The sequence below is a fragment of the Serinus canaria genome, chromosome 2, assembly GCF_022539315.1.
Source record: "Serinus canaria isolate serCan28SL12 chromosome 2, serCan2020, whole genome shotgun sequence".
Lineage (NCBI taxonomy): Eukaryota > Metazoa > Chordata > Aves > Passeriformes > Fringillidae > Serinus > Serinus canaria.
In genome coordinates this window covers 124,519,138-124,534,560 of record NC_066315.1, presented here as the reverse complement: position 1 = coordinate 124,534,560, position 15,423 = coordinate 124,519,138, and the positions used below count along the sequence as shown (strand labels likewise).

The 15,423-nt window shown below is 35.6% G+C and overlaps 1 protein-coding gene across 1 annotated transcript in view; it reads right to left on the bottom strand.

Annotated features, from left to right (window-relative positions):
• The window catches only part of RALYL (RALY RNA binding protein like), a 364,189-nt gene that overhangs the window by 167,793 nt on the left and 180,973 nt on the right, over nt 1–15,423 (bottom strand). Inside the window, exon 2 of the mRNA XM_050970884.1 lies at nt 12,771–13,049. Within this exon, the coding sequence (XP_050826841.1) occupies nt 12,771–13,026 (256 nt within the window). The 5' untranslated portion in view covers nt 13,027–13,049. The remainder of the gene's footprint in view (nt 1–12,770; nt 13,050–15,423) is intronic.

The following is a 15,423-nucleotide window of genomic DNA, read 5'->3' as shown; positions in this document are numbered from 1 at the left end:
TGGGAACTGAAAGTGCACAGAATTACTAAAGCTTCCCATTAGACCCTGAAGGGGACAGCTCCGAGGAACAAGGCAAGTAGCAAGACAGCAAGAGCTGTTGGTTAAACAGGTGCTTGCTATAAGAAAAAGGAGAAAGTAGATTTTTTTTTGAAGAGGTAAATAAAAACTAGAAATAGAGGAATTTTATGGAAAGGGTAAAAATATGACTGAACATAGGACAATGAACTAATATCAGTGTAAGGAAAAAAATTATTCTTTCTAAGTGTTGTCAATGTTAGTAATAATAAAGAGTTTCAGGATAAAGACCGAAGCAAAAAAGAGAAAAGGTGATATAATTGAAATATAGAAGATTTTCTTCTCTTTATGTATTTCTGTTCTACTATTAGAAGAAAAAAAAAGCAGAGTTTTGTGGTAAAGCTTGTATGTTACTACTGTCCACTATGTTTTGGTCAATATGCTCCTAATGGAGATAGTGTCTTTCTTTTTTCTGATTTTTTTTTCTTATACAAAAAGACTTTGTCTAGGACTTAAATCACATCACATTAGATTGAAACTGGTACCTCGTTTTGCACACTGGACCAAAAAAATCCCAACATAACCACTTTTACTTCTCACATCTAAAAATATTCAGGGTTTTTTTTGCCTTTTCTTCCTTGTTTGCCTGTAGATTTAAATACATCAAAATCAAAGTTTAAGATGAGGAAACAAATAAAGCAGCCATAAGTGCCAATTAACAGAAAATAAAGACCTCTAAAGTCAGGCTGTAAAAATTCACAACTGCTTTTCCAGATGCTGCAATGCTAGTATGAGTGTTGATTTTATCTTGTTGTAATTTGATAATTTGCATTTAAGTTTTCTCTAAAAGTTTTCAACAAAGTCTGGATAAGAAACAAAATAAACTCTAGAAAGAAAAACAATCCCTAGAACAGCAGCCACCTTCTTACCCACAAAACTAGCCCGTGTTTCACAAGAGTGTTAGCATGGAACTGTTTCCCTAAGGTTTCAAAATACCAGCCTGTGACTTTGCACAGATTTTCAGAGCACCACTGCATTACTTCTTTCATACATGTTCTGCCATCATTTCCAGGAGAAATGCCATAAATTTAGACTATGACTATACCATCCAGATCAGCTACTGGAGTAACTATAACCTGCATTTACAAAATAAGAACCTCTTGAAATCAGATCTAAATTCACAATCCGGTTACTAATCTTGAGTAAAAGAAAAAAAAAAAAAAGAAGAAAGTGATATTCTTATTGTGGAAAAGAGAAACTGCCAAGAAATTGACTGATTTTGTTAGGAATTAATGTGGTGTTTGCTTTTCTTTGAATGTCAAGCTTTCATAATGATATAATGAAATATAAATTCTTAGTGTTAGAATAAATATGAGATTTGAAAAAATGCATACAGGGACAGTAAAAGAGCTGGTTAATATTATTGTGAGGCTGCTCTCTATCACCTTTGAATGGCTGGAGAAATCAGGAGAGCTCCCTATTGACTGGAAAAAGGCAAATGTCACACTCATCTTCAAAGACCAGAAATAGACTCTGGGGAATTACAGGCATAACCAGTGTTATCTCACTCGATTGGAAACATTAAGGTTTGCATGCAGATGATTAATCCCAGCCTCTGACATCACCAAAAAGTAGCAGCTTGAGTCTGGCAAAACACTACACATTTAGAAAAATAAGGGCAGTGTGACATGACAGAAGTCATGAGTAAGAGAGACATTTCTGGGACAAGCTCTTATAAATACCAAAAAAATTTATAAAGTTAACAAAAACTGGGAAAATAGGCTAGGGGAAGACAGCAGTAGAATACTTTAAGATTAAATTATGTGGTAAAGAGGAAGAATTTGGAAGAGGTTGAGGAGGGGGAAAAAAGAAATATAAGAAAAAGAAAATCATGTCCTAGAGTTTTTTGGGAACTGTCTATGCATGATGTGGGCAGCTTGGAGCAGGACAGTGAATCTGTGGCTGACCAACATGTATGTAAGGCCTGCTTCTGTGATCAGGATGAACTTTAGTATTGAAGATGGACAACCCCAACAAAACAAACCGGACAACTACAAGCAAATCATCCCAGGAGCTGTGTCCAGACTCATGAAGGACAAGATAATGAGGAGCAGTCAGTGCAATTAGTGAGGCAAACTGTGACCAGCCCAGCCAGCTTCCTGTGATGGGATAACTTAGTGGATGGGGAAAGAGGTAGTTTCAGAGCCCTTCATCTTCAGGAAGGTCTTTGACACAATGTCCTACGGCACCCTTGCAGCCAAAATTGGAAGGATGGGTTGCATGGGTCAATAGGAAAGTGGCTGACAAACCATTTGTGCTGTTCACTGCTTTGAGTCAGCCTTGCTTTGAGTAAGTCGTTGGACTAGACGAGGTCTCCCCCCCAAAAAAATTATTCTACAATTTAACAAAAACTGTGACAATATCAAACCAAGGGATAAAGTTTATCTTAAAAAATCATGAAAAAGAAGTATTTTTAAGTGTCTCTTTAAAATTTACAATGTTGAATTATCATATAGCTGAGAAGTGAATCACAGCTTGAAATGGCTTCAGATTTTGCCAAGTGCAGAGTTTTCTTGTCATCTAGTGTCTAATTATTATCTACTCTTTGTTTCATACTTGCTATTTTCAGTAAAATATTGTGCTCCTCACATGAAACACTAACTAAATTGACACAGATTTCATTAAGTGAGTCCAGAAGCCCTACAGTTTTAGAAGAAATAGAAGATATTATATACTTTCCCGTTTATTTCAAGATCTGAAAGTTAATTCCACATTTCAAACTCATTACATTTGGTTCCTCTTTTTCATGATTGTCTGAAGCATTAGGAGCAGAATGAAACAAAGCACAGGAGGATTAGAATTTGACATTTAGCTGCAAACAGTAGGATAGGTGGGACAGATATCTTCAACAAAATACCACAGCAGTCAATTGGATATGTTGTTTTTTTATGAGGTTTTAACAATGTGTAAAAATAAGTGTGCTTGTAATAAAAGTGTTCAGATAAGATCAAGCCACTACACACTTACATTGTGGAGACTGGGTAAACAAGAAACAGAGCTGACTAAAAGAAAAAGGTATTAAAATGCTGAGACTGACACAAAGGAAAATAGTTGTTTTTTAAGCGCACCATTTCACACCCAAAAAAAAAATTAAATTAAATTATAATTAAAAAAAAATCTTACTCATGACAGCAAAGACTTTCAAGCAACTCCTGCCCACATTTAGTCATTGGTTGTGGAAATGATTGTACTTCTTTTGGGGGCAAGCTAGTGTATATACACAGCTTTTAGCTACTTGACTGTTATCATTTAGTGGGAGAAAGTTGAGGAACTCACATATCTGAACTTACATGTATGTCAAATTAGAAATTCCATGCTGGGTTGGAACAGAGACAATGTCTTCTTAAAGATATATTATCATTTTGTAAGTAACACAATGTATTCTCTAAGGTAAACTAAAAAGCAACACAATCCTTTTTCAGTTGGCCTTTTGAAAATTATAAGTCTTGCCATGAAAACATGTCTGATTCAATTTCCATTAATTTTTTAGGAGGTACTGAAGTATTTTAAAAGGTTATAACACTCAAGGATATGAATAGTGTTCAGTTCCTAGTAATTAAAATATTTAGAAAATTACTTCTGCTTGAAACTTCCACTTTTGGTGGAGCTCATTAATAGTAACATTTCTTCTGGAAAATGGGAGTAGTATAGAATAAGAGCATCTAATTTGTTGAATTTCTTTTTTTTTTTTTTTTGCCTGTGAATTTCACTTTGCCAGCGTGATGTGCTGAAAACTAACTGAATTAATAAAAAGTTATAAACAACTAACTTTGGGGTTTTTTTTCCTAATATACATGACTTACACAGTTTTGCTGATGAGGCTGCTGTTGAAAGAATTGTAGGATTAAGTGTGAAACCTGAGAAAGAAACAGGTTTCCTCTGCTGCATTTTCCCTAGGTGTGAAATGCAAATGTAGGCTTAAGACATGAAATCAAACCTGAGACAGCAAATGTGCCCTCAAAACAGTTCTTGTCTCAGTAAAGCTAAACAGGAAAAAGATCACTTTCATTTTAGCTGAGCTTGCTTTAAGAAGGGAAAGAAACAGGAAGAGTGATCCCAAAAGTTCATCATGCTAAAGACCAGCTTCCATAAATTTAGACTATGACTAGGAGAAGAATTTTTTATGCTACATCAGTATTCTGTCAGGAAAAATATTTGCCATACTTTCTCTTCCTAACAGCTGAGTGATATCTTGGGAAGCAAATCTATTTCAAGGCTTTAACAATCATTTGTTTATTTGTCCAAAGACAAATAACAGGGCTGGGACTTACCCAGATTCTGCAGTACACTATAATAGCATTATTTTGTCCTATCACCATTCAGTGCTCAATACCTGTTGAAAACCCCCATGTCTCAAATTGCAGATTAGAAAGATAAAAACTGGCCTGTCAGATTTAGATGAGAAAGCTTCTGATTCTGTGCCCTTTCCATTCAACCCATAGCAGAATTTAATTTCTCCATATATCTTTTGGGAAAAGTTCTTCAATGAAATGTTTTAACAAAAGAATGAGAAAACAAGTATATACAGCAGGCACACTTTAAAAACAACAGGTGACAAGACATTAGCAACTCCAACGGCATCAGTACAAGTGAAATAGTGAAGCATTGTCAAATGATCAAGAAAAAAATATCAGACTCATTCTTGTTGAGATTTTATTTGAAGTGAAAGAAGCCAAATGCATGGAAAATAATCTATCAAATTAAATCAAGCTAGATCAAGCAAAAAAAGAGAAGCTGTAGACTACAAGACCTCCTAGCATACCAAACCAAAAATTGCAGAGCATCCTAGAGATAGTTCTTGGTTTTGTACAGTGCATTCCACATGAGACTTGGAAATTAATATTATGAGAGAACCTATCACAACAATGTTTTTATCACTGCTTAATGTTATGATCATTCAGAATTTTACATTATAGATTTGCTATACAATTTTAGTGATCCCAGCAGTCACTAATCAAAGCAAGTATATTTAAGAAAAGGTAAAGAATTCTGTTTGTCACAAAGGAAGCCTCTTACAGACCTGCAACAGAAATAAAACAGCATTAACCTCAAACCCAGAAGGATCTACTGGATATGGTTTGCTAAAAAACCCGAAAACAACAATCTCATCGAGATGTGAACATCTTAAAGGCTTAATACAGAGCTCTTTGAGATAACATAATCTAAATGTTTTGAAAAGCTCTTACAAAATTACTAAGGATGTATCATATCCATCTTGAAAGAAGACTTAAAGTGCTTATGAAACCCAAGGATGAAATGATGAAAAAAAGTAACATTTTATGCAGATGGACCGTGTGTTATATACAGACATGTCAAACAGCAGAGAAGGACCTAGAAAGATCCCATAATAACACCTTGTCTATGATTTTAAAGATGAGATGCCCATGCAGAAGACTAAATGTATCTTTATATACATCTTTATAAAGCCTTGAAGGAAAGGTTTTCTTTCAATAACATCTGTGGATGGCAAGCAATCAGGTCATCATTTTTGGCATTATGATGGAGGGCATGCTAAACATTTGCATGAGCTGACAGCAGGCTGCTCAAAGTACAAAATCTTATTCCAGGAAGAACATTGCAAACTTTCACTTTATGATAATATAAAGAATTTCACAGAAAGAAACAGCAAGCAAGCAATAAAGAAAACATCACCCCCAAAAGTTCACCTCATAACTAAACTCTTTTATTGATCTGTGCTTTTCTGAACATGAATAATAGATTTAAATTGTAGTTTCGCCTGGAATTGACCAAATTCCACTAAGAGAGAAATAGAAACTTTTGTGAAACATGGGGAGTAAAACTCACTCCTTCTTAGTCCAGGGATTCTCAATCTAAGGAATCTGGTAATTCTATTAAAATATAGATTTTTCTTTCATGATGAAGAATTCAGCTTGCTCTTCTGGAACAGGCATACATCAATTGTGCAACAATGCCCTGCCCTGAACTGCTGAGAGATGATTGTTAGAAATGTCCCTTCCTTCCTACCTTTGTATGAATTGTTTTACATGCATGGATAGCACATGGAATGATTCGTGTCCATGTGACTGTAGGATGAGGAAATGTTGATTGCAGAAATGCACAAGAAATAGGACTGTGCAGTGACAGCAGATTTTAATAATGTTTTTCTGTTCAAGAATATTTAACTGGTTTATCATCTGATACCATGGCTGCAGGATTTTACTGCAACAGTAGAAGATATAAAGTATTGGGAGACACCAAAATGTGTGACAGTAAGGGACATATGAAAACTACCCACTATTAGAAGACTCTATAAATAAAGATTTTTGTATCCAAGGTCCTCTACAGTAAGACTTGACACTCATGTGTGCTATTGCATTGGCTTCCCCAAGATCACAAGGGCAAAGGTAGCAAAAGGTCTCAGCAAAAAAGGCTAAGACCTATGAGATAGCTTTGGGCAGGATCCCTGTTCTTGCACAGAGTAGGCTGAAACAGGATTACAATGGTTCCCAAATATAGAAACAGGTTGGAATAATGGTATAAAAGAGTCAGTTCTAGTGGGTAAAATTTAGCTCCTCTGAGCTAAACTGTGGAAATATAATGAATCATCTTTCAGATGTTCTGCAACAATCTGTGTTTGCCTGAGGGCTTGATGATGAAGACATTGATTAAGATGAGATTCAGTGGGAAAGACTTGGTAAAGACAGTGCAAGCCTGGGTCGATATTCCTAGTTTCACTCTAGGTTCCTGTGACATTAGGTATTATGTTCATCTTGGATACAAATGTACTATCTTTTGGGTTTTGTTTCTGTTTGTTTGATTTTGGAAGAAAGACAACTTGGTCTTTTGCTTTATCATTACTTCATGTTTAGTTCAACATAAAAAAAAAACTGAATCAAATAAGCTTTCTCAAACATGGCCTGGATGTTGATGGCTTTTTTATAAAAAGAAATTGGTATCGCTTTTTGAAGTAATCAACGAATAATTATATGGGTTCAGCAAATGCAAAACTCATCCCCACAGTAAGCCAAGACTCACAACATCTTGCAAGTTTTATACGTTTATGGATAATTTATTTTACTGATTGAAGTATTTGCTTATTAAACTTTTTCATTCTCAACTTGCATGATAATGATAATTCCTTATATAACATTTCACAAGCGTGATTTTGCTTAAACACTATTCATTAAAAAGTGCTTTATTTTATCAGAAGAATACAATATTCTTTGAAGGACAACTTTCAAGTGTTGAAAACCATATGCTATAAAGCTTTCATGGCTTATCAGAACTTAAATACTTTGCTTTCTAAGTCTCATTTGGTTAGAAAATTACCTGTGTGTTACTGAGTTACAGTTCTCAGATTATTTACTCCATGGTGCAATGCTCCATGGTTTAAAAGTACCATATATCAGAATGTGAGCCTGCAGAAGTTACAATGGACCAAAGAATTTTCTATGAAGTGCACTGCCCTTCCAGTAGTGTGAATATGCAATATACACTCTCTTAATGATAAATGACTTAAAGTACAATTTGAATATGTGATCAATCATTATGTGTACTTAATTTTTCTATTTTTTAACATTTCATTAGGTATACATCAAAATATCAAAATATTCCTACCTTTTAATTATATCAGTACAGTCTATATGGTTTCTCTTAGGTAGTCATTGTCTTTGCCTGTAATGTTTTGACTGACATTACAACTCAAGTCTTTACAGATTTATAGAAAAAAAATAAGAAACCTTTTCAGTGGCTCCTCCACTATAGTCTTTAAAACAAGACAACATTGCTTTCCTGATAAGTCCTGCCAATACATTAGTGGGAGGTGGGTGGGTAAGAGTACCAAGATTGCTCTAATAAATAAAAAAATAAAAATGAGTTATGTTTGTGCAAATAAAAAATTGCTATCCTTCCATGCTACTGTCTGAAAACTGATGACTAAGTAGAATAACCACTAATTCAGATTTCTTACCTTAGCCTATCATTGGCATAGGTAAAGATTAGTCTTCCAGAAAATCTGGGTAAATATGTTATTTTTTTAAGTCAAATTTTTTTTTCACAAATTAGTTCACTGAAACAGCAAAAGTATTTATCCTTTTTAAGACAGAAACTTTCATGAAACAATTAATGTTTTCTGTAGCTCAGACTGAGATGAAAAATTGTTTCAGTCTGGAGAGTCCCACAAATACACGTCTCTGAGTGTTGTTAGACATTACAAACATAAAATAGAAAAGATATGTTTTGAGTAGAGGGAAAAAAAAGATAAAACAGCCTTATTATCACATTAGTTCAATTTGCAGCAAAGGTATATGTTGAGTCTCTCTAAAATCTCCCTTTATTACCTGCTATTCACCTTGGATATTTTCTACCAGGTAGTTATAATTTAAAAAGCCCCTTCAGGGCTCTTGTGGTTCTCAAAAAGATGTGTAAAAAAGTATGTCTCTGAAAATAAATATCTGCAACCAGCATCTTACCTTAGACTATGTGTCTATATGCACTCACTTGGTATTCAGAGACTCCATCTAATTTAGACCTGAAGGCGACACAGGTGAGTAATATTTGCAGCAACAGAACACGATTCAAGCTACAGAGGAGTTAATTTATTAGTTAAAAAGGGCATTAGCTGGAGAACTACAGCATTTCTTGTGGCCTTGGTACTATAATCTTTCTTTTTCTTAAGGATCCAATAATGAAATTCCATGTGTCTTTAATGAAAAAGAACAAAAGTACTAGCCTTACACCATTTAACTTGCTTTGATAAGATACCTGTGAGATGCCCTGGCTTATATGCACAAATGAAGAAAAATTCTCTAGTTAAAGGAATTATCCTGTATAAACATGTGCATGAAAATGGAAAAAAATAGGCATAATAATGAAGGTATTACAAAATAAAAGGCCATGAACTATTACCCAAGAATAATCAGAGGGATGTTATGATTTAGAACTTGATATGACAGCTATATGACAGCTATATAGACTGAAGCTGCTATGTATACCTTTATTTTAAGATCTTTATTTATGATTGGATGAGGGGATGGACTGTACTCTCATCAAGTTTGCAGAAAACACCAAGTTGGGTGGGAGGCACTACAGAGGGATCTGGACAGACTGGATCCATGGGCTAAGGATATTGATAAGGGTCAATAAAATCATGTGTTGGGTCCTGCACTTGGATCAGAAGAATCCCATGTGGAGCTACAGAGTGGGGAAAGAATGTCTGGGAATCTGCCTGGAGGAAAAGAGCCTGGCAGTGCTGGTTAACAGCAGCTGAACATGAGCTGGAGTGTGCCCAGGTGGCCAAAGAAGACCAGTGGCATCCTGGCCTGTATCAGAAAGTGTGGCCAGCAGGACCAGGGCAGTGTTCATCCTGTTGCACTTGGCATTGGTGAGGCTGCACCTTGAATCCTGTGTTCAGGCTTGGGGTCCTCACCATGAGAAAGGTTACAGCTCATTTCCTCAGCCCACAGCTGCAATGAGGTTCTTGCACCATTGGTTTTGAGCAAGCGGGTGTCTAATCCTTCTCTCACCAGAGAAGGATAAAATCACCCTTGGTAAAGTTCACAGACTCGTTGTTTCCTCAGAATAATTCCTATTCATCCTGTCTCTTTGTCCTATTTGGAAAGGAAGTGGATATGCACAAATATTCTGTAACTCACAAGTGTGCTTAAAAGGGTGAAAAATTTTTGAGAGGAGGTAATAGTGTGGATGTGTTCCCACAACGTAGAACATAACTTGCAGTTTTGTCCTAGAACAACTTCAATATTTTCTCAACTCCAGCCTGAAGCAATTTACAAAATAATCATTGTGAAGCAAACTCCTGTGCCCTATATTGACCTGTCTCTGTCCTGTGGGCAGGAAAACATGCTATTCCCATGAAGACATAATATTACTTCAAGAAACTACACTGAACTTCACAATAATAGCAATAAATTTCCCAAGCATATTTTTTGTCTTCCGTTATGATCTCTACCCCACAGCTTTTTAGAGTGTATTGCACTTTATGAAACAGGAAGATTGGAAATAATCACACAGCTCATGAAATCCTCTTCCATCAAGTCGCAGTATCCATGGCACCACCATTACCTATCACTGACCACTGCACACATCAGAGTTGATGGATGACACCAACAGCCCCATAATAATGACTCACAGGAAGCTGGCAAGACTGAGGGTAATACCAATGTTTTAGATTTGTATATCTAGTTTGAGGAATTTGGTAAACAAAAGGCTTTGTTATATACCTACGGAGCCTAATCTTTTGTGCCTCCACCTCAGAGGAAACATTTAGACAGGATACAGAGTGAACTGTCTGGCACTCTAAAAAGCTATGAGAATTTACAGGTTCAATTTTAAGTTCCAGATACATACATGGGAATGGTTTCTGACTCATGGATAAAGCTGCATCATTTTGAATGGCATCAGTCCACTAAAGGCAGGAGCTAATGTAAATGGTTCAGTTGACCACGAAAGAGCTGATGTACATTATTAACACAATGCAAAAGAAGTAATGCTTTCTTTTGTGAGGTACTGAGTACTAGAGTGTATAGTAGTATCAGGCATATATCATGGGATAATATTTTTCAAATATGCCTTTTTTCAAATAACTTTCTTTATCTGGTTATCAGGTAGCCCTCATATTACTAATTTATTCTAATTCAATTTAATAGAAAATTCAGCTATGTTAAACAAGTTTTTTTGTACATTTGTAATAAGATTTTTTGTCCCTTTCCATACTTGATTATTGACATAAATTCATTAGTTCTATTTATTTCAGAATGCAAAGCTCTCAGGACAGAGAAAAAAGTAATTTTCATCAAGAAGTTTCACAATAATGCACTATTTGTGCCTAAGATGTTCTGGGTCAAAATCCCAAGTAAATTTTCTCAGTCATCTACTCATTAATGTGTGGTGACTGCTAACGTCTACTGCTAATTAAAATAATTCATAGAAACTATTTCCTTAATGAGAAGTACCACTTCTACAAATTCATTATTTTGCCAAATTGTACTGATAGCAACTGTATTTCACATGTAAAAAAGAGCAAATTAGGGAGACAAAAAAGAACATTTCACCTTGCTTATTCTTTATATTCCTTGATATATTAGGAACTGAGGCATGAATATGCCATCAGGAGAATGTGCAGAAAAATCAAAGTACTTTAAGATTAAACAGTTGAAACTTGAGTACCTGTTATTATTAAAATATTCAAACAATCCATGTAATTATTTGTCACTTAATTTCCTTTGCAATAAATTCACTTCCCTGCTACAGAAAGCATAAAAGTACACAGAGTAGTGCAAGGGCATTTCCTTGCACAAAACGCTTGGCATATTACAGATGCCACAAGAAATACTTAGAGTCTAGCAACAGTAATCACAGTAATAACAGATCTATTGCCTTAGGAAAACACAGTTTAAAAAATCTGGTCAGACCAGTGTGCAAAAAGCTGTAAGTAATGCACTGATGGCATTACATGGCCTATTGCTTGCAGAACACTGCTCCAGGAAACGTCTTCTAATAATGCCATCCCACAGACTGACTTTGCTGTCTTGCTTTTATCACTTGAGTTCTTTTATTTCACTCATATACATGACTTTTCCTAATGAAGTTTGAAAGCAATCTCCCCTTTGAATACAACTGAAATTATTTAATCTGTTTTTCTCTTGAACTCAAAAGGTAGGAGTTATAAAACTTAAAATTACTGTTCAACAACTGTGATAAAAGAACAACCCATCTAACACAAATGCTTCAGTTTCTACAAACGAAAAGAAAAATAGATTTCCAGCCTGCAACACTGAAAATGAACAAGCCACATCCATTCTTTGTGGCTTGTTGCAGCCAAAACTTTGGCTCCACTTCACCTTTTCCTCTCGTAGCATTACACAACTGGGGTTGGATATGAGCAATACAGTTCAGAGGTGTAGTGAAAGACTTCTGAATCCCACCAAACATCTTGCTGTACTGCACACTACTACTGTATAAACATGGCAGGTAATTCTAGTAATGAACTCTAGAGCTTACCACTGACAACCTAAATAGGTAATTAAAAATAGCTTTCAGAGGCAAAAGCTGCATTATGTAACAACTAGGTTTAACTTAAGCATTCATTACAAAGCACTAGAAGAGAAAAATATGACTTTTTTTTTCTTTTGCTTTTTTGGAATTCAGATGAACAGTGTTTACGGTATTACGTGGGAAACCTGTAATCTTCGTTTTCAATAAAATACTTCTCTAAATAACACTGTTACAGTTTGATTTGGCATGATTTCAAGGACAAATAACTATTCTTTTGCTTCTGTATAACATCTGACACATTACTGGGCTGGGTATCATTTTAGATTCATTACATGAAAGATAACCTCATATATTAGAAGAGCCCTTTTATACTACATTAAATTTACTAAAGTAGAGTCAATGAAAAAATAGTAATTTTTTTCTTTACAAGAGTAATCATGTTCATTACAGTGGAATTATGAATAAGTATAAAGTTTTAAGAACTTTTTAAACAGACCACTGTTTTTTTAAACAGCGATCTGTTTAAAAAATAAGCAGTTTATAGGGCTAAATAATTTGTGATACCTAGGTAACATACCATACGTTAAACATTCTCTAGGTTCCAAATCCTGGAAATGTGCTGAGATGGAATATCAGCAAAACAAACTCACTAGTCCTGCAGGTGATATTTCAAAGAGAAAGGAAAGAGAAGGCAGTGTTTCAATGGAATAACAAATCCTTACCTAGTGGCTGCCCTGCAATGATCCTGGCATTCTCTCCTGCCACAGCGGCCCTCGCGTGCCGCTCGCTCATGTACTGTACGAAGGCATAACCCTTGTGCACCGAGCAGCCCACGATCTTCCCGTACTTTGCAAAGATTGCTTCGATGTCACCCTTTTTGACAATAGCTGTGTTCAGATTACCGATGAAGACTCTGGAGTTGATGGACTTTGGGTCGTTCTTATTGGTGACATTGCTCGTCTGTGTTTTGCCAGTCATGGTTGGATCACTTGGCTTTAAACCTTAAATAAAGAACAAAGAGAATTATGTTTCTAAGCGTACAGTTACCCTGACTTTGGATGATTTTTCCAGCAATAATTCACTTTTAATTTTTCACTTTGGGTGAATCTCAACTCAAAAGAATCAAACTATCAATAAAATCAGCATAGCACATTTTAAAATACTACTCAAAAATAAAATTTAAACTTCTTCTTTTTACAGATGTGGAATATGCCAATACATCACTTAATATAATGCTGTGATAGCAGAGCTTTACTGTAATCATATGTGGATTTCTGCTTAGAAATTCAATATTGACTTTTTAAGTACTTAGCCATCTAGAAACTGCAAAGCAAGAGAATGAATCATTATCTACTGTCAAAGAAACGAACATTTAAGGCCACGGAGAGAGCAAACTCTCAAAATGAAAAACAACTCTGCTTTTGTTTGGTGTCAGTTAGAGCACATTTCTCACCAGCTAAATATCGCTGTGAGGTGTGCAAGGCAGGTAACATACAATTCTCTACTGCAATCAATATGTTTCTATCAGAACAATTTTCCCAGTAAATTCAGTACCAAAAAAGAAGTGAGAAAAGACAGTGGCTTATGTTCTGAGAATTAGAAAGTAGAAAAATAAACCCCTTGAACTCTAGGAACACAGATTTTCTTGCTTCTTTGCTCTTTTATCTGAGGTCACAAGTAGAAATGCATCTTGGTAAATCTCTGATGGGAATAACCACATTATTTCTGGGAAAGATTTGGTAAAAGAAGAAAAAATAACCCAACACTTCTTGTGTTCATCTAGCCTCACCCCTCTGAAGTGCACGTGATTTTCATAATTTGTATGCAAATTCTACCTGCCAGCAAGTCTCTATATTTACATATTTACATCAATTTACTTAGATGGAAATGAAATAAAAGAAATTGTCCCACATCTGCACTGGGTTCTCTTTAGCTTTAGTAGACCAGAGAAATGTAAAAAATATGCATAGCTTTAAGTGGAGAAAACTGATTTTGAAAGAAAAAGGTCATTTAGGCAGCAGTCAAATATAGGCCACGTCTTACAGCCAAGAACTACGCTACTATTTTTTAACCTGTTCATACTTTTGATTAGATCAGAGTGACAACTCAGGCAAGAGGAGAACCCAGTTATATACTTTTCACAGTTAAAACTCAGTTCATTTCTCAGAATGAAAAGGTATAATAGCTTCTATTCTGAACATCTAAATCGGAAGTTTTGTATTTTAAATCAGTAGCTACCATACATGAAGCTAGAAAAAGGAACCATTGTCACTGAACTCTGCAGAATACCTGCTGAACAAAACAGCCACAGTCGCAGCCATCAGCACTTTGACTGCCTCTGTCCCAGAGGATCTAAACCCCACCTTCCAGACAAGAACATACGACAGAGATGTATGGGCAGTCCTCCTAAGTCTCAGCAAACAGCCTGCCTTATTAAATGAATGTATGCAGCAGAGCTGCCACTCAAATAGCTTTCACTTGACAACAACTCAGCATAGCAACTTTATGTTACAGCATTTAGAGAAAGCACTGAAGAAAATAAGAAACAGGGTGTTTTCCTCTAAGTTTATGTATTTTTAATTACATTATGGAAACATAACGTGCTGTATACATGCACAAATTTCATCCTGAAAAACCAGGAAAACTGCCTTGAATGTGAACCTCTGACCTTTATCATCAGAAAAATTCAATACTGTATATTTCTAGATTGCTGTACAGATTGTGCATGATTGAAGTCATGTCTGTATAAAGCTAACCTGGATATTGTGAACATTCAAAGTAGTATGGTTGGTACTGTAATATTATGTGTGCATATTATTTACAAAATGTAAATATGATGCACACAAAGATCCGCATTGGCATAAAGTAGACTTCTGATGTTTTCTGAGACCCAGGAAATTTAACCCTATCTTAGATACACCTGTACTACACAGGAGTCAAAATGACAATAACACAGCCACGTTTGATAAAGAGCCCTACTGACCCAAACTGAAGAAATAACATGGCAGAGTGATGAGGTATAAGAGTAACAAGGTGTAAGAGTAGCAAGGTTAGTGGAGTTGCTGATGAGCAGGGAACAATTGGTATCCCCCTGTGCTGCTGAGTTGCACAGCGCTTCAAATCCCACTCTATTGGGAAAACTTACCATGGAGAGTATTGTGTTTATCTTTGTGAGGATCCAGGGAAAAAAAAGCTGTATCTGTTCTTATACAATTCTTAGCATCTTGTTGATGCTATCTACATTTATTGAGTGTGTAGCTGAAATTATTTTACTAAACACATAGAGGTAGTTTATCACAAGTATGACTGGCTTAGAAAGCAGTAGCCTTGGTGGGTACACCTGTCTCATTCGCTAAACTGCTGCATGACTCTTCA